Source organism: Bos mutus, chromosome 4 (genome assembly GCF_027580195.1).
Source record: "Bos mutus isolate GX-2022 chromosome 4, NWIPB_WYAK_1.1, whole genome shotgun sequence".
NCBI classification, from domain to species: Eukaryota; Metazoa; Chordata; class Mammalia; order Artiodactyla; family Bovidae; genus Bos; species Bos mutus.
The window spans coordinates 75,070,273-75,097,643 of record NC_091620.1 but is presented as its reverse complement, the minus strand read 5'-3'; the positions used below and the strand labels follow the sequence as shown (position 1 = coordinate 75,097,643).

General features: G+C 38.4%; 1 protein-coding gene across 1 annotated transcript in view; it reads right to left on the bottom strand.

Annotated features, from left to right (window-relative positions):
- The window catches only part of CCDC146 (coiled-coil domain containing 146), a 139,275-nt gene that overhangs the window by 106,988 nt on the left and 4,916 nt on the right, over positions 1-27,371 (bottom strand). The window contains exon 2 of the mRNA XM_005895256.2: positions 10,561-10,730. Within this exon, the coding sequence (XP_005895318.1) occupies positions 10,561-10,719 (159 nt within the window). The 5' untranslated portion in view covers positions 10,720-10,730. The remainder of the gene's footprint in view (positions 1-10,560; positions 10,731-27,371) is intronic.

Below are 27,371 nucleotides of genomic sequence, written 5' to 3'. Positions count from 1 at the left end.
AGTAGCATCAGAAAAATCACCAGTATTTTCAGAAGTTTATAAAGTTCTTATTTAAAATTCCAAAATTTATTTAATCTGTTACCAGCCTTATGAGATCAAAGTGAATACAAAATAAGAAAGTGCCTTTTGAACATGTGAAAGAGGTCATTTTAAAGGTAGGAAATTAGGTAAATGATAATAACATCTGTTTTATAAATATGCAGTGGTAGACTATGCTGTTAAATATACATAAGAAGCAATTTGCATTCTTTTCAGAAAAGCCATCTGACTACCAAGAACCTGCTATGTCTGTATCTTCAGTCAAGGGCCTTCCCTGGTACGCTCAAGACTTACATATTGGACACTTCCTTCTGACCGTTGCTTATTCTGAATTTTCTGTCACTTACAATACCATGATCCAGCCGCTTTCCTAAATCACAAATCTAAACGTCAATTTAGACTCCTTTCCCTTATTCAATCCATATCCATTCAGTTAATTTAGCATTTTGTACTTCCTTACTACCTCTCCTATAAGTATTCTCTCCTTTCCATGGCCACTGCTTGGTTCAGTATCCACATCTTATCTTGATCACTGAAATGGCATTCTGGTTGGTGAGATGGTAGGAATGTAAAACAGAAAAATTTAATGGATATTTAAGAGAGAAAACCAACTGACAGAATACAGGAGGAAAATTAGGTTTGGGAGGAAAATAACAAATTTAATTCAGAACATGTTTAGCTGGAGGTAACTTGGGATCATCCAGATGAAGATATTCCAAGTATGTGCATATATCAGTATGCGCAAAGCTTAAGATAGAAGAGTGGGTGGGTTCATAGTGGACACCATGGATTTGGACGAAATATTCTCTCTCATGTCCTCCTGCTTCTGAAAAGCCTTTTCCAGATCATCTCAACCAACAGTGTTTGTTTCTTCCATTTAGTTGTAATCACACGGTTTGGACCTTTAGGTTCTCAGCCATGCCTTTTGCTGATGTTTACCACCACAAGTTTCCCAAATTAAGCTTCTAAAAAATTGCATATTGTGTGTGCGCTCAGTGTGTCCGATTCTTTGCAACCCTATGGCCTGTAGCCCACCAGGCTCCTATGTCCATGGGATTTTCCTGGCAAGAATACTGGAGTGGGTTGCCATTTCTTCCTCCAGGGGATTAGTACCCTTTAAAATACTTTATGCCTATGAATGTCCATGACATCTAGCATTGTGCAGCACATGGGAGTTTCTCAAAAGAGAGGAGGAGCTAAAGGGATAAATTTGAGTAAATTTTAGTAGCTTTAATAACAATGGTAATAAATATTTCCTAACACAGAGCCTGGCACATAGTGGGCACTGAATTAATATCTGTTAAAAAGATTAAGATTTAACATCTCTCACTGCAATTCAAAAACTTGCTATCTCAATTCTTTTCCAATTGGACATGCAACTAAAACTTGATCACAGATATATTTATTACACATTTTTAAGGAGTCCAACAGTTGATAGTTTTATATAGAATCTGTTTCAGTGAAAAGGTCACTTATCAACAAGCCTAATCCATCATAATCTACACATCCACAATACTTGCATACCCTACACTCTAACAGAATTTTGTATTATATACAGATTCACACTTTTACTTCCCTAGTGTTTTCCTCCAGTGTTCACACTCCCCCTTGTGTCTCCCAAATGCTCTGTGCTACTTTTTCTCTATCCCTTGGTTAAATCAGGTCAAAGACTTAACAATGTTTGGCATAAAAATTATTTTTAGGAAATGAAAGGAGTTGCTGACTAGTTCTGATGAAAAGCAAAAGAGCCAAAAGGCTCAGGCAAGATACACTCATGTTTTGGTTTTGGCTCTTGGCATTCAGACAAGAATGATTTTATGATTTCCAACGCTTGGAAAAGTTCAATATCTGACACACTGACATTTGACAACCAAGTTGACCCTTAGAAATCAGTGCTACTTTACATAACCACGTACAGATTAAAAGTAGAAATTTTGACTTGGGGAATACCATGAAAGCTATCACTTAAATTTAAGCCTGAATGTGCAACAGACATGATGCTTTGAATAAAGAGATACACACTATTTGTTAACAATATTTTGCAATACTATGGAGAAGGCAATGGCACCCCACTCTAGTACTCTTGCCTGGAAAATCCCACGGACTGAGGAGCCTGGTGGGCTGCAGTCCATGGAGTCGCTAAGAGTCAGACACGACTGAGCGACTTCACTTTCACTTTTCACTTTCATGCATTGGAGAAGGAAATGGCAACCCACTCCAGTGTTCTTGCCTGGAGAATCCCAGGGACGGGGGAGCCTGCTGGGCTGCCATCTATGGGGTTGCACAGAGTCGGACACGACTGAAGTGACTTAGCATACAATACTAAATATTTACTACTTATCTCTGTGCAAGATCTAGAGCCAGGTGCTGTTTAACACATGGTCCTCACCATAGTGTCAGAGGAGGACAATTGCTTATAGCTCATCAGGGTGTGTATCTTGGTACAGTCTTTTCAGAAAGTCATTTGAAAGTATTTCCCAGCATCAGTGAGTCAGTGCTTCCCAACAGGTGGCCAAAGTATTGGAGCTTCAGCTTCAGCATCAGTCCTTCCAGTAAATATTCAGGGTTGATTTCCTTTAGGATTTATTGGTTTGATCTCCTTGCTGTCCAAGGGACTCTCAAGAGTCTTCTCCAACACCAATTGGAAAGCATCAATTCTTCGGTGCTCTCCCTTCTTTATGGTCCAACTCTCACATCTGTACATGATTACTAGAAGAACCATAGCTTTGACTGTACAGACCTTTGTCAGCCAAGTGATGTCTCTGTTTTTTAATATGCTGCCTAGGTTTATCATAGCTTTTCTTCCAAGGAACAAGCATCTTTTAATTTCATGGCTACAGTCACCGTTTGCAGTGATTCTGGAGCCCAAGAAAATATAATCTTCCACTGTTTCAACTTTTTCCCCCATCTATTTGCCTTGAAATGATGGGACTGAATGGCATGATCTTAGTTTTTTGAATGTTGAGTTTTAAGCCAGCTTTTTCACTCTCTGCTTTCACTCTCAACAAGAGGCCCTTTAGTTCCTCTTCGCTTCCTGTTATTAGAGTGCTATTTCTCCCGGCAATCTTAATTCCAGTCTGTGATTCATCCAGCCTGGCATTTTGCATGATGTACTATGTATGTAAGTTAAATAAGCAGGGTGACAATATACAGCTTTGATGTAATCCTTTCCCAATTTTAAGCCAGTCTGTTGTTCCACATTAGGTTCTAACTGTTGCTTCTTGGCCTGCATACAGGTTTCTCAGGACAGGAAAGTTGGTCTGGTATCCCCATCCCTTTCAGAATTTCCCCCACTTTGTTGTGATCTACACAGTCAAAGGCTTTAGCATAATCAATGAAGCAGAAGTAGATGTTTTTTGGGAATTCCCTTGCTTTCTCTGTGATCCAACAGATGTTCACAATTTGATCTCTGGTTTTTCTACCTTTTCTAAATCAGCTTGTACATCTGGAACTTCTTGGTTTACATACTGCTGAAGTCTTGCTTGAATGATTTTGAGCATTACCTTGCTGGCATGTGAAATGAGCACGACTGTACAGTAGTTTGAGCATTCTTTGGCATTGCCCTTCTTTGGGATTGGAATGAAAACTGATCTTTTCCAGTCATGTGGCCACTGCTGAGTTTTCCAAATTTGCTGACAAATTGAGTGCAGCACTTTAACAGCATCATCTTTTAGGATTTGAAATAGTTCAGCTGGAATGTCATCACCTCTAGTATCTTTGATGCTTCCTAAAGCCCACTTGACTTTACATGCTAGGATGTCTGGCTCTAGGTGAGTGACTACATCATCATGGTTATCTGGGTCATTAAGACCTTTTTTATACAGTTCTGTGTATTCTTGTCAACTCTTCTTAATCTCTTCTGCTTCTGTTAGGTCCTTGCCATTTCTGTCCTTCATTGTGCCCATCTTTGCATGAAATGTTCCCTTGGAATCTATAATTTTCTTGAAGAGATCTCTAGTCTTTCCCATTCTATTGTTTTCCTCTATTCCTTTGCATTGTTTGTTTAGGAAAGCTTTACCTCTCCTTGCTATTCTTTGGAACTCTGCATTGAGTTGGGTATATCATTCCCTTTCTCCTTTGTCTTTCACTTCTTTTCTCAGCTATTTGTAAGGCTTCCTCAGACAACCACTTTGCCTTCTTGCATTTCTTTTTCTTGGGGATGGTTTTGATCACTGCCTCCTGTACAGTGTTACAAACCTCCATCCATAGTTCTTCAGGCACTCTCTACCAGATCTAATCCCTTGAATCTATTCATCACCTTCACTGTATAATCATAAGGGATTTGATTTAGTTCATGCCTGAATGGCTGGGTGGTTTTCCATACTTCCTTCAACTGAGGCCTGAATTTTGCAATAAGGAGTTCATGATCTGAGACACAGTCAGCCCCAGGTCTTGTTTTTGCTGACTGTATAGAGCTTCTCCATCTTCAGCTGCCAAGAACATAATCAATCTGATTTCAGTACTGCCTTTTTGGTGATGTCCATGTGTATAGTTGTCTCTTGGGTTGTTGGAAAAGGGTGTTTGCTATAACCTGCATGTTCTCTTGACAAAAATCTGTTAGCCTTTGCCCTGCTTCATTTTGTACTCCCAAGGCCAAACTTGCCTGTTACTCCAGGTAACTCTTGACTTCCTACTTTTGCATTCCAATCTCCTATGATGAAAAAGACATGTTTTTTTGGTGTCCTTGTATGTCTCATAGTACTGGTCAACTTCAGCTTCTTCTGTTTAGTGGTTGGGGCATAGATTTTGATTACTGTGATGCTGAATGGTTTGCCTTGGAAATGAACCAAGATAATTCTGTTGTTTTTGAGATTGCACCCAAGTACTGCATTCTGGACTCTTGTTGGCTTTGAGGGCTGCTCCATTTCTTCTAAGGGATTCTTGCCACAGTAGTAGATATTTGAAGATATCAATTAAAGTTGAATATAAGCCTAAATTATGACACAGGAACCCCAGTCCTAGGTATACACCCAAGATAAATGACTTCATAAGTATAAAGCATGCACAAGAATGATCATGGTACTATGATTCCATTCATATGATTTTTTAAAAGAGGCAAAACTAATATGTAGTGATAAGTCAGAATAGTGGCTAACTTCGGTGGGAGCAATGACTTGGAAGAGTTTCAAGGGACACTACTGAGTTGCAGGAAATATATTTTCATGTCAGTGTAAATATGGCATGAATGAAGAAGAGATAAATTCAAGAAATAGTTAATGGAGATATTTAACCCTCAAGCTAATAAAGAGAACACAGGAGGAGAATTAGGATCGGGAGAATAATGAATTTAGTGCTGAACATGTTGGTTAATGGCATATGTAAAAAAGTGCTATACCCTGAGTATTTGTGATGTTTACCGAATATATGTTACACCTTAACAAAAATTTTTTTAAATAAAACTTTTCAACAGGACAAGAGAAGTCTGTAGAGTGTCAGTCCTCATCATTAGGCAGCCATGGCAGGGTTGAGGAGCAGGTGTCTAGAATTAACCCACACAATCCATTGATGTGACTTCATTCCCAAGCACCACTTTGAACATTAATCCCAAAGAGTGGATTTAACACAATGTAGTCCCTGCCCTGTTAAGTCTTACTGTTTAATGTGATCATAATATCAGTGAGGAATTAAATCTGCTATGCAAAATACTGCATGATGAGAAGATATTCAGTAAATATCTGTTAATGATCCTGTACCAAGTGAAAGGTACAGCCTACAAATGCCATAAGAATTGACAGGTTGGAGAAAATACTGTGCGCTGGCTGCTCAGATACAGTTTCTTGAAAGATGTGGGAACTAAGCCAGATTCTAAAAGGTTGGGAACCGATGCAGGTTTGCAAGGGGTGGCCTCTGCAAGTGTTTGATCTGATTTCTTTTTAGTGGGAGTACCATAGTCTTTCAAGAGGCAACATAAGTAGGAGGATTATGGACAGCCATGACCTTGCATCATGCTTTGTGAATATGTTGCTAGTTTACTAGCCATCTAAATATGGGAGACTCCATACTAAGAGGAGTAACATAAACAGAAGATCATGAGGGCTATGTGAACTATTAGATTGCAAAAGTAGTTTGGGCCCAAATCGCAGAGTGCCATGACTGCGGAACACATTCTGTGTGCAATGTTAGATGAGAGCATGATATCCATGCTTTACAATTAAGTAGCACTGGGCCAATTGTATGGCTAGCATTAGCAACAATAAATGCGTCAGCAGCTTCTGGTTCTTTCTGTGAGATGCCAAGCATCTGGATCTTTAGAATTGGATTTCTGACTGCTTTCTTTCAGAACTTTTGTTATTCTGCAGATTCAACTTCTGTTTGGACAACTGAAGGAGGAAGGCTTATATATAATAGGTTAAAAAATTATAAGACTTGGGAATCTTAGACTTGTGAATCTTAGAAAATAAAGCTAGATGCCAATAGGAATAACCTCAAGGGTGTTTATTATGGAAGTAAAGTTGTTTTAAGCCAATAATTCACTATGCAAGACTTTTGCTGGCTGAAAAAAAAAAAAAAAGAGTTCTCAGGCAGTAAAATCATTGGTGTAAATACTACCCAAAACAGCTGGACAGTTCTTTGACCTTATAATCAAAGGTATCCACTATATTGGGGCGGTGGGGGGACCATACCCAATGATTAATAGCTATAATTTGTGCATACATGAGTATTAACAGATTCTTGAAATATTTAATGAATCGTTACCTTGAAGAGCAATATTCAGGAGAAGTTGTCCTAAGTTCTCCTTTGATGTTACAAAGCAAACATTTCCTGTTTATTTATCTGTGGCTTACAAAATTTGACTATAATTTTTATTGTTAGCATAACCTTTGGTAGAATTCCATGGTGGCTCAGATGGTTAAGCGTCTGTCTACAATGTGGGAGATCTGGGTTTGATCCCTGGGTCGGGAAGATCCCCTGGAGAAGGAAATGGCAATCCACTCCAGTACTATTGCCTGGAAAATCCCATGGACAGAGGAGCCTGGTAGGCTTCAGTCCATGAGGTCACAAAGAGTTGGACACAACTGAGCAACTTCACTTTCACTTTCACTTTGGTAGAAATAAACTGTTCCCTTATTTGATAGAATTATTAGGAATAGTGGTATGAAAGTAGAAATACTATTTCAAAGTTAGACATATGATGGATTTTAGAAGAAATAGAGAACCCTGATCATTTGAAAACATTAATAATAGAGGTATAAACTCATCATTATAAATATATAAAGATATAGATAGAAATATATATAAATTTGCATAGAATAAATATATTTATGTGCCTATTTCCTATCTCTAAGAGTACTTAGAAGCAATGACAGTCCAGTAGCAGTGAACACATCCAGCACTGAGATCTTAGTTTTCAAATATCATTCTCCTCTGAAAAGGGAACTAAAAATCCTTTGAGAAATGGCTGATCCTAGAGTTGGAGCAACGGGGAAGCCAATGGCACCCCACTCCAGTACTCTTGCCTGGAAAAATCCCATGGATGGAGCCTGGAAGACTGAAGTCCATGGGGTCGCTGAGGATCGGACACGACTGAGCGACTTCACTTTCACTTTTCACTTTCATGCATTGGAGAAGGAAATGGCAACCCATTCCAGTGTTCTTGCCTGAAGAATCCCAGGGATGGAGGAGCCTGGTGGGCTGCCATCTATGGGGTCACACAGAGTCGGACACGATTGAAGTGACTTAGCAGTAGCAGCAGCAGAGTTGGAGCAAAGAAAATGCAAGCTGAACGTGCAATATATTCTTATGACAGAAAGTTAAGAAGTACATAAAGAATCTTAGGAACACGTCAAAAGGGTAAGTGAGCCTTCTTGAAAGAGTTACACTGACCAAATCTGGGACAATTGAAGTATCAAAATGAATAATGGCAATGATGGATTATAACTCACTGAGTAGAATAAGAACTCATAAGTTCACCCTGATGGGTGATGGATGGATTGATAGATACAGGAAAGAAGAGAACATTCTACCTTACAGTAGGATGCCGACTAATAATTGTAGAAGAAATGATGGAATAAGAAACTTGCCATTTTGCAGCCATCATAGTAATAATTAATTTGGGGAAGAATCATCAGAGATGTAAAACTAGTAGGTGAAAATTTTAGCAGAGCAGGATACTTAAATGGAGGCGATGTAATCCCAGCTAAGCTTCTTCAAATCCTAAAAGATGACACTGTTGAAGTGCTGTACTCAGTATGTCAGTAAATTTGGAAAACTCTGCAGTGACCACAGGACTGGAAAAGATCACTTTTCATTCCAATCCCAAAGAGGGTAATACCAAAGAATGTTCAAACTAGCATACAGTTGTACTCATTTCACATGCTAGCAAAGTAAAGCTCAAAATCCTTCTAACTAGGCTTCAGCAGTATGTTAACTGAAAACTTCCAGATGTACAGACTGGGTTTAGAAAGGGCAGAATAACCAGAGATCAAATTGCAAACATCTGCTGGGTCATAGGAAAAGCAAGGAAATTCCAGAAAAAAAATCTGCTTCTTTGACTATGCTAAAGCCTTTGACTGTGAGGATCACAACAAATGGTGGGAAATTCTGAAAGGGATGGGAATACCAGACCCGTCTCCTGAGAAACCTGTATGCAGGTTAAGAAGCAACAATTAGAACCAGACATGGAACGACTAACTGACTGATTCCAAATTGAGAAAGGAGTACAACAAGTCTGTATATGGTCACTCTGCTTATTTAACTTATATGCAGAGTACATTATGTGAAATGTTGGGCTGAAAGAATCACAAGCTGCAATCAAGATTGCCAGGAGAAATATCAACAACCTTAGATAGGCAGATGATATCACTCTAATGGCAGAAAGTGAAAAGGAACTAAGGAGCCTCTTGATGAAAGTGAAAGAAGAGAGTGAAATGGCTGGCTTAAAACTTGACATTTAAAAAATAAAGATCATAGCATCTGGTCCCATCACTTCATGGCAAATAGATGGGGAAAAATCAAAACAGTGACAGGTTTTCTTATCTTGGGCTCCAAAATCACTGCAGACAGTGACTCAGCCATGAAATTAAGTGTGCCTGCCCCTTGGAAGAACAGCAGATTAAAAGGCAGAGATAACACTTTGCTGACAGACGTTCATACAGTCAAAACTATGGTTTTTCCAGTAGTCATGTATGGATGTAAGAGTTGGACCATAAAGAAAGCTGAGTGCCAAAGAATTGATGCTTTCGAATTATGATGCTAGAGAAGACTCTTGAGAGTCTCTTGGACTACAGAGAGATCAAACCATTCGATCTCAGTCCTGAATATTCATTGGAAGGACTGATGTTGAAGTTCTAATACTTTGGCCACCTGATGGGAAGAGCCAACTCACTGGAAAAGACCCTGATGCTGGGAATGATTGAAGGCAAAAGGAGAAAAGGGCAGCGGAGGATGAGATGGTTGGATAGTATTACCAACTCAATGGACATGAATTTGAACAAACTCCAGGAGATAGTGAAGGGCAGGGAAGCCTGGTGTGCTGCAGTCCATGGGGTTGCAAAGAGTTGGACACGACTTAGTGACTGAATGACAACAAAGAGGATACGTAAATAGCCTCAGATTATCTCCCCATAGGGCCTTATTAATTTCGAGAAGAAAAACATAACTTTATAGAAAAGAAAGCTAGAAGTCACCACCTTAACCAAGTGATAAAAGCTGAAAACATGAGTAATGGAACAAACTGACATCAGGTGTTCCTGATATGTCGTTTCTATGTATATGTAAAACAAAATTTCAACAATATTCAAAACATTTACACCAACAAAATATTTGGGTGGGGATTTACTTTTGCTTCTGGTTTTAAGTAAACTCTGATTTTACCCAAAGATTTTTTTAGCTTAATATTACTATCAAATTTCTTAGATGTTTTATTCAGTTACATTCATGTAAATTTAGGAGTCCAGAATTCATATGCCCTCTAAGCTCTTTTCTCAAGTACAGCTCTCAAAATTGACAAGTTGCTATGTGGTCAGTTACTATTAAAGAAAACAGTCTCCTCATTTTGGGGTATTTCCTAAATGTTCATCTTATTTTTTAAAAAAATCAGAAAAAAATGTAACAAAAATCATATTTCCTGTTTTGCTTCTCTGCTAATAGAAAACAGTATATTTCAGTGCCCTTCTGAAGTAACTACATTTAGTTAACTAAATGTATATTCTGTCTATCATTATAAGATAAAACCTTTTATCTTCATTTTATTGAAGTAGTCTATCCAATAATGAAAGAAATCTCTCTTAATTAATTTACCGACAGAATGTACTTAAGTAGTTGCATGTATGTAAAGATTTATTATGCCTTCAAAGTATCCGAGCCTACACTACTGCATTAGTCCAGGATTATGTGATAGGCTTTCAGAAGAGAAGGTGGGGACTACTTTAAAGAGCTTGAAACAGTATGTATCACATACAGATTACATATGATAAATTATTTTGATGATGATATTAACTTCATCTGAATTTCTAAGTAGGTAAGGAGGCAAGTCTCATTGTAGTAATTTATAAAGGGAGTAATAAATAAATATATATGTACCTCATGCAGACAAATGAAAGCTGGAGTTGTAGATAAATCAACAAATCGCTCATCTTGGATGTTAATTGTGGGTGCAGTGGCATAAATGGGGTCCTCTTGCGCCTTTCCACCTTTCTCCTCTTCCTCTTCTTGGTCTGTGTCTGTGGTACTGTCTTCCATTTTTCACAATTCTAAAATAAAATCATTCCATATTTAGCTATTTATGGATATCTTCAGTTATAAAGTAAAATTAATGGAGGATAGGATAATAAAAGCAATTAGAGTAATCTGTTCAATGAAATTCTAGGTCAGGAAACTTAGCTGCAATCACATTACTATAAAAGGCTGCTTTGTTGCAAAGATGCTCTCCATTGATACACTCAAAGCAATACTTCCGATTTTAAAGAGTAGATTATTTCACTAACTGGAAAAAATAATTAGTAACTAGAATTTAGGTTCCATGAAGGCAGAAAATAAACCTAATTTTGTTCACTGAGTATTGTAGTAGGCACTCAATTACTTTTCATTGATTGGATTAATAAACAGAACCTTTATCCTTAAAATATAGCACAAAGTTAATTCAAATTACTTCTGGAAACATAAAAAACAACAGCCTGTGGCGCCCCACTCTGCCTTGGGCATGCACGTGTGCACAAGGCCTCCGGGCTAATTGCCCGATACCCACACTGCCTGCTGCTGCCACTGCACAGGCCTGTGTGCTTGTGCACCCTGACGCAGGCCGGTCTCTGTGCTTGTGTGCATATACTCAGCTCTTCCATCGGACTCCACTTACAAAACATAAGCTGGTATTTCAAGCTGGTGACACCAGAACGTTAAGCCAAGTACTGGCCCCTCCAAAAGTGGGTCATTTTATCACCGCACAGGTCACACATCCTTGAAACCAGCCCTGATTATTGACCATTGATTTCCTCAAGTAGTCAAGTGGACCTAGAGTCCTTTCTAAAATGACCCCTATGTTGGCTAGCAAGGTTTCTATTGGTTCACTTTGGTGGCATTGGGATGGCCGCTCCTCTGAGAGCTGGTAAGAGGCCTCCATTGCATAGAAGAATGCCAATCTAATCTGCTCTTTTGATCTCCGCATATGTGAATTTTCACTCGACAGATGAGCATACCTGCTTTCTTCTCTTACTAGACAGGATCACTTCAACTGTCATAATTTCTTTTTGCTTTAATTTTTTTTAATTTTTATGCAATTTTTAAAAGTTACTCTCCATTTTCACTTATTACAAAATACTGGTTATATTCCTCATGTTGTATGATACATCTTTGAGCCTATGTTACACCCAACAGTTTGTACCTCCCTGCTGGTAATCACTTGTTTGTCTATATATTTATGAGTCTGTTTCTTTTATATTATATTCACTAGTTTGTTCCAATTTTTAGATTCCACATATAAGCGATATCATACGGTATTTATCTTTTTTGTTTGACTTATTTCACTTAGTGTAATGCCCTCCAAGTCCATCCATGTTGCTGCAAATGGCAAAATTTCATTCTTTTTTATGACTGAGTAGTATTCCATTGAGTAGTATTCTGCATCTTCTTCATCCATTCATCTGTTGATGGACATTTAGGTTGTTTCCATATCTTGGCTGTTGTAAGTAGTGCTGCAGTGAACACTGAGGTCCATGTATTTTTTTGAATTAGTGTTTTTTCAGATATTTACCAAGGAATGGAATTGCTGGGTCACATGGTAGTTCTATTTTTAGTTTTTTGAGGAAGCCCCCATTCTGTTCTCCACAGTGACTGTACCAATTTACATTCCCGTCAACAGTGTAGGAGGGTTCCCCTTTTTTCCACATCAATGGCAGATTATGTTACTTGTGGTCTTTTTGATGTTAGCCATTCGGACAAGTGAGGTGATATCTCATTGTAGTTTTGATTTGCATTTCCCTGATGATTAGCAATGTTGAGCATCTTTTCATGTGCATTTTGGGTGGCCATCTGCATTTCCTCTTTGGTAAAATGTGTTTTCAGGTCTTCTGCCCATTTTTTGATTGATTGTTTTATTTGATGTTGAGTTGTATGAGATATTTATATATGTTGGATATTAATCCCTTATTGGTCATATCACTTGGAAATATTTTCTCCCATACAGTAGACTGTCTTTTTATTTTGTTGATGGTTTTCTTTGCTGCACAAAAGCTTTAGGTTTAATTAGGTTCCATTTGTTTATATTTGCCTTTATTTCCTTTACTTTAGGAGAGGATCCAAAAATATATTGCTGCTTTATGTCAAAGAGTATTCTGCCTATGTAATTTTAAGGTTTTGTTGAGTGCGTATTGCCTATTATGTCTATGTTATCCCTACTCTGATGATACGGCTCCTCCTTCTTTTAATATGGAAAATATGTTCTAAAATATGAATCTAGATGGCACGGCGGGCTCTGATTCCTGAATTTATTAAAGTGGTCACAGGCATATCACTGATTGATTGTTTTCTCCTCTCTAAAATGGAAGTGATAGTAACTAATTTTTCTGTTTCATAAAGAAAATGCATATTCGATGTGATAATGCCTCTGGACTTGTAGCTTCCACTGTACCATCTCCACTTTTCTGCCACAGCCATAAATTGCACATGCACTTGCCTTCCTCCTCTTGCTACAAAAACCCTTCACAGTTGTAGCATGCACTTCCATCATGAAGCACCGAATGTCTGGTTGTTTTTCTTTATGTGATATTAATAGTAATTGAGATTGTTTGGACTGCCCCTCCTTTAACACACACATTTTTAATGTCATAATACAGTTTTTTAAAAAAATAGTACCTGTTATTATTAAGGTATCACAACCTTAATCAGTTTATTGTTTAAGTCTTCAGGGAACTGGAAATGGCTTGATGACAGATCTGCTGCTGCTGCTGCTGCTAAGTCGCTTCAGTTGTGTCCGACTCTGTGCGACCCCAGAGGTGGCAGCCCACCAGGCTCCCCCGTCCTTGGGATTCTCCAGGCAAGAACACTGGAGTGTTTAGATATTTGTGTTAATAAGCTAAAATATGTACGTTCAATCATTTCATGGATGAAAAATATTTAGGGCTTTCCCAGCAAAACATTTTCTTCAGAACATCAGGTCATAACTGTTATTTTCAGTTTTTTCTTTTAGCCTTTTCTTTAAGAAATATATCAACATAACCATAGTAACTTCAACAAATAACAATTCGAGTAATTTTGTTTTATCTAAACCCTTTCATTTTCCCTCTCCACTCTCATATTATTTTGAAGCAAAACCTAGACAGCTAGACTTAATAATATATACTGAAGAACTCCCTAAATATCTCTGTATATTTGTAGAGATAGTTCTCATTTCATTTCACAGGTGCAAGGCACCCCTTTGCATAGGTATGCCACAAGCTATTCAAATAATCCCTTATTTATAAATATATGGAATGTTTCCAGTTTTCTGCTATTACAGTTTTGCAAAGTAAAGTACACCAATTTATTTAAAAGTATATTTTCAAGGCTCTTGGAATCTTTATAATCCAGATGGCATTAACCTGAAAACAGAAGCTCGGGCTATCTTCTCAGAGCATGGCACCTTTAAATATGGTATAGCTTACCTGGGCAACGAAAGAAGATGTCATGCTGAATTTGCACAAATTCCTGAGTCTGTTGATGTTTTCAGGCTCTACTATCTTGAAAACATTCTAAATATTTTACGGCAGGTAAGACATTTTACATAGGAAAGCAACTGCTACTGCTGCTGCTGCTAAGTCGCTTTAGTCGTGTCCGACTCTGTGGGACCCCATAGACGGCAGCCCACCAGGCTCCCCCATCCTTGGGATTCTCCAGGCAAAAACACTGGAGTGGGTTGCCATTTCCTTCTCCAATGCATGAAAGTGAAAAGTAAAAGCGAAGTCTCTCAGTCGTGTCCGACCCTCAGCAACCCCATGGACTGCAGCCTTCCAGGCTCCTCCGTCCATGGGATTTGCCAGGCAAGAGTGCTTGAGTGGGGTGCCATTGCCTTCTCCTTAGGAAAGCAACTAAAGGACACTAATGGAATTCTGACAGACATTATCAGACAAACTTCAACCGTTAGAAAAGAAAGAGAGAGTAAGAAAGTAAAAAACACAATAGAGGCAAGTGCAAAAGTCTCATGTGAATTAAATATAAAACACTAATAAATCTAGTTAAATATAGAGACTGAAAGGCTTTAAGTAGATACCAAAGTTTAACAGACAAAAAAAATTCAAGGATCAGTTAATATAGCAAAGCCCATTGTACTAATATTATCATGCTGCAGTCAATATGAATTAAGAGCCATAAATAAAACAACAATATATACTCATAGGCCACAATGATATAAACAAGAGAATATTTATAAAAACGTCTAAATGCCTGGTGTAAGAACTACATAGCTATCAAGCATAGTGATTCTAGAGCCATATATCTCCATAATACCTAAATCAATTACGCAAACATTTATTGAGTCATTTTATGAAAATCAAGAGTCTACAAAGGTGCAAGCGATTTACAATCTAAAGAGGGATGAATGCAGGGAAATAATTTCTATGTCATACAAGATAAGGTACAATCAGTCAGTTCAATTGCTCAGTCGTGTCTGATTCTCTGCGACCCCATGGACTGCAACATGCCAGGCTTCACTGTCCATCACCAAATCCCGGAGCTTGCTTAGACTCATGTCCATCGAGTTGGTGATACATCCAACCATCTCAGCCTCTGTCATCCCCGTCTCCTCCTGCTTTCAATCTTGCCCAGCATCAGGGTATTTTCCAGTGAGTCAGTTCCTCACATCAGGTGGCCAAAGTATTGGAGCTTCAGCTTCAACATCAGTCCTTACAATGAATATTCAAGACTGATTTCCTTTAGGATTGACTGACTTGATCTCCTTGCCATCCAAGGGACTCTCAAGAGTCTCCTCCAGCACCATAGTTTGAAAGCATCAGTTCTTTGGCACTCAGCTTTCTTTATGGTTCAACTCTCACGTGCATACATGACTACTGGAAAAACCATAGCTTTGACTATATGGACCTTTGTCAGTAAAGTAATGTCTCTGCTTTTTAATATGCTGTCTAGGTTTGTTGTAGCTTTTCTTTCAAGGAGCAAGTGTCTTTTAATTTCATGGCTGCAATGACCATCTGCAGTGATTTTGGAGCCCCCAAAAATAAAGTCTGCCACTGTTTGCATTGTTTCCCCATCTATTTGCCATGAAGTGATGGGATCAGATGCCATGATCTTCATTTTTTGAATGTTGAATTTTAAGCCAACTTTTTCAACTCCTGTTTCACTTTCATCAAGAGACTCTTTAGTTCCTCTTTGCTTTCTGCCATAAGTGTGGTGTCAGCTGTATATCTGAGGTTATTGCTATTTCTCCTGGCAATCTTGATTCTAGCTTGTGATTCATCCAGTCCAACATTTCACATGATGTACTCTGCATATAAGTTAAATAAGCAGGGTGACAATATACAGCCTTGACGTACTCCTTTTCCTATTTGGAACCAGTCTGTTATTCCATGTCCAGTTCTAACTGTTCCTTCTTGATCTGCATACAGATTTCTCACGAGGCAGGTAAGATGGTCTAGTATTCCCATCTATTTAAGAATTTTCCACAGTTTGTTGTAATCCACACAATCATAGACTTTAGTGTAGTCCATGAAGATAAAATAAACCTAAATAAAAAGCAGTTTTCTTAGAAATGTAGATAAGGCTTAAAAAGAAACTTGTATCCTAGAATTTAGATTTTAATCTGTATGTATTGGGAGCCATTACATTTTTTGCAGAGAAGTGTTATCTGAATTTGTAAAGATGTTGCTGGCAGTGAGAAGAATGGTCTGGAAAGGGTGTGAATTTGGAGGCAAGGAGACAATTTAGAGGCTTTGAGCCAGTCCCTGTGCTATGGGTAGCAGATGGATGCCATAGTGAGCAAAACCAGACAAGTCCCTGACCTCAGGGAGGTTCACAGACTGGTGAGCAAGATGGCAATTAATCACAGAATCACAGAGATAAATATAAAAATTATGAGTAACTGAAGGAGATGCTGTGAAAGCATGGATGCAGAAGCAGGGTTATGGGGCAACTACATGTTCCCAGTGAGTGCCATTCGCAGGGAAAGGTCTGCAGGGAAGCAGCCCTGACTGGAAGGTGAGGTACTGAGAGCAGTACCAAGGCAGCACCATGCTACACTGTAGGAGTCCAGAGGAGAAAGGCTGTGGCTCTATGAAGGGAAAGGACACGTACTGAGCTTTGACACAGAAAAACAAAAGGCCGCTAAAGGAGGAAAGAAGAAAAGAAAAAGCTTTAGTCCCATTGCAGAAGAACACTCAACTCCTCTATTATTCACACTTCACCTCGGGGCTAAAAGACAGAGCCAAAATAGGAAGCTTCCCAGAGAATAATTAAGCAATACACATTGCAGGGCATGCCTTGTTTTGTAAGTTACACCACTACTTCCTCTTCCCTAAAACTAAAGAGGTGATCATTTTGTCTTGATTTTGCACTGTTCAGGAAATTTGTCTTGACATTTACAAGAAACACATGCAAAAAACTGAAAACCCTGCACACCAGAGAATGGGCAGGATACACAAATGATATGACTTTGAAGGTAAAATGGCAACGCTTGTTTCAAAGTAGATGTAGCAGGAAACCACCGTATTGCCTTTTGATATCACTAGTCACTAACGGGCACACATTTTGCTTATCTTAGAATAGTGAGGTGTACTGTAAAGTCAAACTAGTATTTCTTTGCCCCACACAGAACCTGGGCATTATTTTTCATAATTTAGCATTTTTAATTGCCCTGGAAACATAATCACATGCTCCTTTCCTCATCACCCACTGCTATAAAAGGTTAGTTACATAAACATTTCTATAGTAATTCAGAGCTAGACCCCTTGGCGGACGGGAAAAGTCTGGGACACCTAATTTTTTGTTGTTTCAGTTTCCTATATTTATTAAAAAACATAGAAATGTCAAAATGAGGTTAAAAAACTGTGGTATATTTAAAGTTGTAGGGCAAGTGCCTCTCAATCCTGTCAGTGTATCTCTGTGATTACACGTGTATGCTCTTTTGAAGGTAACATTAAAGTCTACACTGAAGGCTTTTCTTTCTGAGAGGCCTCTGGTCCACAGTGTGACAAGCTCAGAATACTGGGCAGCCAACGCAACACGCAGCCTGCAGTCACCTCGGATCCAATTTACTCAACAATAACAACAAGATCATTATCAGATATTAAGACATTGGCAGTTTTAAATACAGATACAATTATTGAACTTATTCATGTCTAGGTACTTTATTCTATGTACAATTATATAATATCCTTTAGTACCATGCAAAGACAAGATTATACTTGAAACTTTTTTTATTAATAACGTATAGATACAGATTTCATGTCATGTTTTTAAGAAGAGGGAATAGAAAAGCTTTGTCATTCAAAGACCCAACAAATCAAACCACAGCTTCTTTCTGTTCCTAAAAAAAAAAAAAAATGAGACAGAAAAAGAGTCACTCAAAAAAGAATCTTGAAAAAAAACCCACAAAAAGCCATTCTTGTACAGAAAAAAATAAATAAAACCACTGCAGTCAGTAGCAGAGAAGGCAATGGCACCCCACTCCAGTACGCTTGCCTGGAAAATCCCATGGTCAGAGGAACCTGGTAGGCTGCAGTCCATGGGGCTGCTAAGAGTTGGACACGACTGAAGCGACTTCACAGCAGCAGCAGCAGCAGCAGTCAGTAGATAAAATCTGGTTCATAATCAAAGTGTTAAACTAACAATGTTGCTTGGACATCCTTTAATTAAAAACATTTCATACACTTAAAACTCTTGAGAGGAAGCTCCAAGTGCATATCTAAACTTTAAAGTAAATGTTCACAGTATTAGAGAGTTGTCTTAAATGATAATATATGCATGTGTAATCAATGAGGAGGGCTTCCCAGATAGCTCAGTGGTAAAGAATCTGCCGGTCAATGCAGGAAACATGGGTTTGATATCTGGGTCTGGAAGATCCCCTGGAGAAGGAAATGGCAACTTACTCCAGGATTCTTGCCTGGGAAATCCCATGGACAGAGGAACCTGGCGAGCTACAGTCCATGGGGTTGCAAAAGTCGTACTTGATTCAGTGTCTAAACAACCACCACGACCAGTGAGGAACTGTTAACTGCCCATGATCATAGAGAACCCAGGACTCTTACAGGATGAGCTCCCTTCTCTGGGATGGAAAGATGCTGAGAGAGCTCTAGCCCCACTCCCAACTCATTTCATAGTTCTATCACTTCCTCCTGAACACCGCCCCCCCAAACACGGATATAAGAAAAGCTATCCTTTCTTTAAAGCTTCCTGCTTTCTTCTTAGAAATCTGCACTGCTAAAAGGAGCTCTATGTTACTCATTTCTGAGTGGGTATAACATATTGGGTTGTGATGGTGAGTACCATCTATGTAGAAAAACTGTCATAGAAACAGTTCTTCTACATAGATGTGAAACTGACATGATTTTTGTCTCTAACATATCCTCCTGATTGCCCCCATTAGCATGCAGCTACTCTTGCCCAGTGGTCACTTACCTGTGCACCTAATTATAAGAACATTTATATAGTCCCTTACTATTTAAACGAAACTTTCCCTCATATTGTTTTACTTAATCCTTACAACAGCCATGTTCCATAAGAATAATTATCTTCATTTCATAGGTGAGGGAATTGAAGGTCAGAGAATATAAATGATGTGACTAAGATCAGACAGCAATAAACGACAGTATTTATTCAAACCCATGTTTACTGCTCTAAATCCCTTACCCTTTTGCATTTTGCTCTGTGGGACACTTGCCATGGTCCTAGCAAAGCTCTTGCCCCTAGGCCTCCAGTAGTGGAAAGCAGGGTCAAGAACACAGGCAGGCTGATGGAATTCAACTTCTATAGCCACAAAGATGTAAGGCTAGGATGCCTTTGGGAAAGAGCAGGCCAGCAGAGTATAAATCAGAAACAAATTAATGCTTGTAGAACAGTGATTGTCAGTCCTAAAGGCCTTAAGACTGATCTGTGTAAAACCATGGGCTATAGAACCTGTTGTTATAGTTACAAAGCAAAGGAATGCCTTCACATATACGAAGTATGACAAGAAATGCTGGATCTTACATCTGCAATAATTTACAATCAATCTACAAGTCCGGTCAGGCTTCAGAAATTCAGAGTGCCTGAGAGGTCCTATTGATCTCCCTAATAGTTTCCAAATAATTTACTATTAAGCAGAGACTGAGTATCAAAGCCTGTGGGAGGTATGAAATGCCCAAGTATTTCTGGGCATTTCTGACATCTTCTGCCATCTTCTGCCAGTCTCCCAGAAGGTCTGTTAAACAGAGATTCTTACACATGTGCATACAACCTAAAATCTTCACATTGTAGGCCATTCCTCACTCTTGCTATGAAAATGTCCATGGTTTTCAAATTCTATTATCTTTGCTTGAATTAAAAAAACATGATACCAGAAAGCACATTCATAACATTCCAACATTTGTCTGTCCTATCTAATCAGACCATTGCCTTGCATACATCTTCTGTCGTTTACACCTGTTCTCTTCCCCGTGTCACAGTCAGGAGAATCTGTGCGTCTGCATGGGTCTGTTTCCTTAGCAAAGGTGTTCATGAAATATGGGACTGTCATTGCCTCCGATCTGCCACAGCCCAGGTCTCTCCCTTCTTCTTCTCCTCTCTGTCCTCCCCCTTCTTCTGTTATTCCATCTAAGACTGGGATGAGTGTCTTTTACTTAGTCTACCAGGTATGACAGCATGGGCTAATGGATCGACTACTTGGAAGTTCCTCAGTGTGGGCTTATCTCATTCCTCCCCTCCTCCTATATAACCCTGGGCAAGACATTCAGCCTCTAAGTGGCTGTTTCCTTAACTGAAAGATGATTTAAGAGTTATTGCGAAGATAAAATGGGACAGTGTATGTAAAGTCTCTGCCCAGATTCAGCATATAGTCCTCAATAAATGGCAGCCTCCTCCCATCTCTGCCTGGTTCCTCTGCTTTCATATACAGTATACCTTGGATTATTTTTATAGGGGAAAAAATAAACAGAGGTCAGCCTGGGACTGGACCAAATTATTTCAGGAATCTATGGTCTGGAAAAGGCGACCTGGGTCCTCTTTAGCATGATTTTGTCCCAGAGCTCTCCTTAGGATTTGGTGTGAGAGTCCTGGTAAATCTAATCTTCAAATCCCACTGTGAGATGTTTAAATCTAAGATAAGAAAGACTGTGTAGGATATTGGGTACTGGAGAAGCAGAAAGGGAGCAACTAAAAATTTTAAAAGTCCTTAGAAAGAATATGTGTCAACTCTGAGTCATGGAAGAGCCAACTTTTTTTTCCCCTAGATTTTATTGGTATTTATTTTTGGCTGCACTGGGTCTTTGTTGCTGTATGTGGGCTTTCTCTAGTTGCAGAGAGCAGGGTCTGTTCTCTCGTTTGGGTGCACAGGCTTCTCATTGCAGCGGCTTCTTTTGTTGCAGAGCGTGGGCTCTAGGTGCATGGGTTTTAGTAGGCGTGGTATATGGGCTCAGTAGTTGTGGCTTGCGGGGCTTAGTTGCTCTGTGGTATGTGGGATCTTCCTGGACCAGGAATCAAACCTGTGTACCTTGCAGTGGCAGGCAGATTCTTAACCACTAGACAACCATGGAAGCCCTGTGGGAAGAGCCAACTTTTCAGATAGTAAGTAAAGCAAGCAAGTTCCTTCTCCCATATTTAGAAATTTCACAGATTTCTATTTTCATTGCATGAGTATTTCCTGTTTACAGGTTTCCTCTGGTCCAAGGCAGATCTCTACTGCTGTCTTCCTCTCCCCAGGCAGCATCCCTTACTCAATTTCTTTCCTTCCTCTAAAAGCAAAGGTTTTTACATTGTTTATTATAGGGTTAGAAAAGCTGCTGCTGCTGCTGCTGCTGCTGCTGCTAAGTCACTTCAGTTGTGTCCGACTCTGTGCGACCCCATAGATGGCCTCCCACCAGGCTCCTCTGTCCCTGGGATTCTCCAAGCAAGAACACTGGAGTGGGTTGCCATTTCCTTCTCCAATGCATGAAAGTGAAAAGTGAAAGTGAAGTCACCCAGTTGTGTCCTACTCTTAGCGACCCCATGGACTGCAGCCTACCAGGCTCCTCTGTCCATGGGATTTTCCAGGCAAGAATACTGGAGTGGGTTGCCATTGCCTTCTCTGTTTCTGGCTTCTATCATTTAGCATAAGGTTTTTGAAGCTCATATACATTGTTATGGATATCAATATTTCATTTATTTTATTGCTTAATGATACTCCATTGTATAAATACACCATGATTTATTTGCCATTCTCCATTTGGTAGATGTTTATTTCTCTTTCCTGGCTATTATGAATACAGTTGCTACGAATATTTAAGTACAAGTCTTCATGTGAATGTATATTTTGGGTAAACACCTAGGAATGGAATTTCTGGGTCAAATGGTAAATTATGTTTGATTCTGTAAGAAACAGTCAAATGGTTTTCCAAGATGGCTGTCCCATTTTATACTCCTACGAGCAATGTATGAGGGTTCCCACTGCTCTACATCCTTGTCAATACCTGGTATTGTCAGTATTTTTAGTTTTAGCCATTTTGGTAGGTTTGAATAGTATCTAATAATTTTGTGGTTCAATTTGCATTTCCATAATGACTAATTATTTTGAGCATTTTTTTGTGGGCTTAGTTGCCATTTATATATCTTCTTAGTTTACACGTATGTTCAATTTTTTTTTTGCTCATTTAAAATAGTTTTTCATATCATTGTAACAATTATTTGCATATTCTGGATACAGTCCTTTTTAAATTTTATTTTTAATTGGATATTGGATACAAGTTGCTTATTAATGTTTTATAAATATTTTCTCTCAATCTTTCCTAGTCTCTTCATTCTGAAAAGCAAAACTTCTGAGTTTTGAGGAAATCCAATTTATAATTTTTCCTTTTTTAACTCATGCTTTTTGTATCTTAAGAAATCTTTGCCAAACTTGAGGTCACAAGATTTTCCCTATGTTTACTTCTAGAACTTTTATAATTTAGCTCTTCTATTTGCAACTTTTAACTATTTCAAATTTTTGTGTATGCTGTGATGTAAAGGTTAATGTTCTTTTGGAGGAGGGATGGAGAGGCATATGGGTATTTAAAGTTTCAGCACATTTGTTGGGAAAAGTCTCCTCCTCCCATTGTTGTATTATAATTATAGTAGCACCTTCCTCAAAAATTAACTAACCAGATATTTTTAGGTCTATTTCTATAGTCTCTATTCTGTCCCATTGATTTAAATGTCTCTCCTTACAGTCATACAACATTGTGTTGATTATTGCAGTTTTAAAATAAGTCTTAAAATTAAGTAGGATAAGTCCTCAAACTTAGCTCTTTTTTCAAAATTGTTTTGGCTATACTTGGCATTTTACATTTCCATTTCCATTTTAGAAGTAACTTGTCAATTTCTATTTTTTAAATAGAATTTAAAATAGAAGCCAGCTAAAATCTTTGACTGAACAATGAATCAATAATTAGTGTGAGTGATATGCCACCTTGAGTCTTATTTTCCTTGAATATGGTAATTCACTCCACTTAGATCTTCATTTTCTCTCAGCAGTGCTTCATGGTTTTCAGAAGATAGGTCTTGTATATATTTCATTAAATTTACCCCTAAGTATTTCACATTTTGTATTTTATTGTAAATGACACTGTCTTTAAATTTCAATTTCCAAATGCCATTTTTGGCCCTTAGAATTGATTTTTTTATTGACCTTGTTTCTTGTAAACTTGTAAATTAATTCAGTTAGCTTTGTATAATAGTCCTTAGAATTTTCTACAAAGATGATCATGTCTGCATATAGACAGTTTTACTTCTTTCTGAACAATGTAGATGGCTTTCATTTCCTTTTATTGCCTTATTATAACATTTAGGGCCTCCAGAACAATCAAGTGGTGAGAGTGCCCAGCTGTGCCTTGTTTGAGATCTTGAAAAATCATCCAGTCTTTTTACGGTGAAGTATGGCACTGAGTCGGAGAAGACAATGGCACCCCACTCCAGTGTTCTTGCCTGGAAAATCCCATGGACGGAGGAGCCTGGTGGGCTGCAGTCCATGGGGTCACACAGAGTCAGACACGGCTGAAGCGACTTAGCAGCAGCAGCAGCAGCAGCATGGCACTGAGTGTGTGTTTGTCATGAATGCCTATATTAGGTGGAGGAGATTCCTTCGCTTCCAAGTTTGTGGAGGGTTTTTAATCAGGACTAGGTATTGAATTTTGCTAAATGTTTGTTTTTTTTTAATCCATTAAGATGACCATATTTTCCAACATGATGCTGAAACAACTGATCTTTAACATCCTCATGTAAAAAAATATTCCTCACCTCATACTCTAACTAATTTATAAAAACTAACTTGAAATGAGGCATAGGCCTAAATGTAAATCCTAAAAGTAAAAAAACTTCCAAAAGAAAATGTAGAGGAGAATCTTTGCAACCTTGGATTTGGAGAAAGTTTTGGGGTTTTTGTTGTATATTTTTTTGTTTTTAGATGGGTGAGTTTTACTTTGTGTGAATTATACCTCAAAAAACTTGACTTTCGGAGAAGGCGATGGCACCCCACTCCAGTACTCTTGCCTGGAAAATCCCATGGACGGAGGAGCCTGGTAGGCTGCAGTCCATGGGGTCGCTAAGAGTCGGGCATGACTGAGCGACTTCACTTTCGCTTTTTACTTTCATGCATTGGAGAAGGAAATGGCAACCCACCACAGTGTTCTTGCCTGGAGAATCCCAGGGACGGGGGAGCCTGGTGGGCTGCTATCTATGGGGTCTCACAGAGTCGGACACAACTGAAGCGACTTAGCAGCAGCAGCAGCAGCAAACTTGACTTTAAAACAAACCAAAGCAAACAAAAAGATCTAAACATACACAGAATACTGAAATGTAAACTATTACAACAAAGGGAAAAAATTTAAAAATAACCAAAAATAAAAAATAGATTCTCCACAAAGGAAGTAAATTAGACAAATAGAAGACTTCTCATTAGCAAAAACTGTATTTCTTCAGAGATACTGAGAGACAGTGCTTGTGTGCATGTCACTGAGTCGTGTCTGGCTCTTTCTGACCCCATGGACTGTAGCCCACCAGCCTCCTCTGTCCATGGAATTTTCCAGGCAAGAATACTGGAGTGGATTGTCATTTCCTACTCCACTCCAGGGCATCTTCCCGACTCAGGGATAGAACCTGTGTCTGCATCTCCTACATTGGCAGGCAGATTCTTTACCACTGAAGCCACCTGGCAAGCCCACTGAGAGACAGTATATGTCAACTCAGTTATTACTTAAGAGTGAGGGTGAAATAAAAACACTTCATAGTCTGAAGAAATTACTCAAAGACTCTCAAACAAAAATAAATCTAGAAGGAAAGAGATGAGCAAATAAATTGGTAAACTCTGCTAAATTTAAGTAAGCTTTAAATATAAACAGCAATAATAATAACTAGTTGCTTGGCTTCAAAAACAAGGTGGAACTAAAAAGCACAAGACAATAAATGACATGAGAGATAGAAGGGAACAGACTTATGTTAGAGAATTCTATTATTTGAGATGAAGATAGAGATATTGATCGATTAGACATTTGTTAAGTCGAGTATGTGAAAAAGTTAAGGATAATGATTAGAAGAAAATAGCCTTTCAAATTACTATAGAGGCAAAGGATGAACAAAGAAAAACATTTAAACTAAAGACATGAATGAAGAAAAGCAGGAACAGCAAGAACAACAAAAAAGGCACAAAAAGGCAAGGTTAATAGAAAACACAAAATAAGATGGTATGAATAAGTATAAATGTAAAAGTAATTACAAAAAAGAAGGTAGATTCAATTTACATGTTAATACAGGTTCTTGAATTAGATTTAAAATATCTGTCTATATTCTGTTTATAAGAAACAAGTCCCAAATATAATGTCACAGGTTTGAAATAAAAGGATGAAAATATTATTATTAGATTAAAATATGTATCAAGATAGAAAGCAGCACTAGAGATAATGAGAGATATTATTTAATGACAACAGTTTTATCGAGAAGTAGTATTAATCCTGACCCTGTACACAACAGTATTGCCTCAAAATATGTAAAATGTAAATGAAATTTCTACTCAAAAGTATATGTTAATGGTACTGCAATGTGAATGGTTGCAACAGTATTGCTGCTTTGTAGAAGTGCAGTGAAGAGTTAGCACATACAAGAACTCTAGCCTAAAGTGAGCTTTTAAAGTTTTTCTAAGTTAACTGTTTGCAGTAAATATTATCTTAGACACACACACACACACACACACACACATATTGCTTTAATGTATACCCTGAGAATCTTCTTCAGATATTTGTAAACTAGATGATTTCTCAAAGTGTTTAATGTGAGAGAAATTTGACTACATTAACTAAGAAGCTTTTTCTGGTACATCATCTGCATGAAAACAAATAACATGGGATTTCAAATGGGATTACCTACATATTCATTAACTACTTCTTAGTATTATAGTTATTACTCTAGATAATAATAAACTCTATTATTGAGTTTATTAAGATTTTGTAAGAAGAACAGAAGTTGTAAGATATATTTATTTCAAAAGTTTATAATTAAGTTAGCAAATTCCTAGGGCACCCCTCACTTAAAGTGAATTCCAGAATCCTTTCTGTAGGTTACATTTTTTTTTTTTTTTCTGAAAAGTCTCCAATGCCCTCTGCTGTTCATTTATTGAATTTTTTGTTGAAGTATCAGATGGTAAAGGGAGAAGGAAATGGCAACCCATTCCAGTATTCTTGACTGGAGAATCCCGTGGACAGGGGAGCCTGGTGGGCTGCTGTCCATAGGATTGCACAGAGTCGGACATGACTGAAGTGACTTAGCATGCATGCATGCATGCATGCATAGGAGAAGGAAATGGCAACCCACTCCAGTATTCTTGCCTGAAGAATCCCAGGGACAGAGGAGCCTGGTGGCCTGCCATCTATGGGGTCGCACAGAGTTGGACAAGACTGAAGCAACTTAGCAGCAGCAGCAGCAGCAGATGGTAAAGAATCTGCCTGCAATGCAGGAGACTTGGGTTTGATCCCTGGGTCAGGAAGATCCCCTGGAGAAGGGAATGGCTACTCCAGCATTCTTGCCTGGAGATTTCCATAGACAGAGGAGCCTGGAGAGCTACCGTTCACAGGGTTGCAAAGAGTCAGACATGACTGAGCGACTAATGCTTATAGCTGATAATGTGTAAATTACTGCTGTACAGCAAAGTGGTTCAGTTATACATGTATATATATACATTATTGATATATATATTCTTTTCCATTATGATTTATCATAGGATCCTGAATACAGTTCTCTGTTTTACAGTAGGATCTTGTTATTTATCCATTCTTATATAAAAGCTTACATCTGCTAACCCCAAGCTCCCACTCCATCCCTCCTCCTTGGCAACTACCAGTCTGTTCTCTATGTATGTGATTCTGTTTCTGTTTCATAGATAGTTTCATTTGTGTCATATTTTAGATTCCACATATAAGGGAAATCGTATTTGTCTTTCTGTATTTGACTTACTTCACTTAGTATGATAATTTCTAGCTGCATTAATGTTGCTGCAAATGCCATTTTTTCATTCTTTTTTTATGGCTGAGTAGTGTTCCTCTGTTTATATGTGCCACATCTTCTTTATCCATTAAATCTGTTGATAGACATTTAGGGTTGTTTCCATGTTCTGGCTATCATGAATAGTGCTGCTATGAACATAGGGGTGAATGTATCTTTTTGAATTATAGTTTCGTCTGAATATATGTCCAGGAGAGGGATTGCTGGATCATATGGATAAT